Genomic DNA, 405 nt, shown 5'->3' with positions numbered 1-405 from the left:
CCTTCTCATACAGGCTATGACCGAGGCTGTCCGAGTTTGGGGAATACAGCACGTCATCATAGATAACTTGCAGTTTATGTTAGGCACAAGTGATCAGTCCATGGATCGCTGGTGGGAGCAAGATCGTGCAGTGGCAGCTTTCCGGCGATTTGCAACGACCCACAATTGCCATGTTACTCTGATTGTACATCCTAAAAAGGTTAGTGCCATTTTGATAAGATAAACAAAAGTATCAGCAAAGAGGAATTACATAAATAGATGGATAGGATGTAGCTGCATGTTTAGTTGAGACTGACATTAATGATTTGTATCATGAAGTCACATCTGGCCTGCGGTTTTGGTTATATCCCAAGATATTTGAGTCTTAATTCTTTAGTTGCACAATAATCATATGAATTACTACTC

The 405-nt window shown here is 40.5% G+C and overlaps 1 protein-coding gene across 2 annotated transcripts in view; it reads left to right on the top strand.

Moving 5' to 3' along the window:
* The window catches only part of LOC119592466 (twinkle protein, mitochondrial-like), a gene marked incomplete in the record, with an annotated part of 16,546 nt that overhangs the window by 13,177 nt on the left and 2,964 nt on the right, over positions 1-405 (top strand). For both annotated transcript variants that reach the window (XM_037941290.1, XM_037941291.1), the window contains 1 exon segment: positions 14-199. In XM_037941290.1, coding sequence (XP_037797218.1) covers positions 14-199 — 186 coding nt within the window.

This window comes from Penaeus monodon, chromosome 30, assembly GCF_015228065.2.
Source record: "Penaeus monodon isolate SGIC_2016 chromosome 30, NSTDA_Pmon_1, whole genome shotgun sequence".
NCBI lineage: Eukaryota > Metazoa > Arthropoda > Malacostraca > Decapoda > Penaeidae > Penaeus > Penaeus monodon.
Note: the sequence above shows the minus strand (reverse complement) of the source record. Positions and strands in the feature narration are given on the sequence as shown.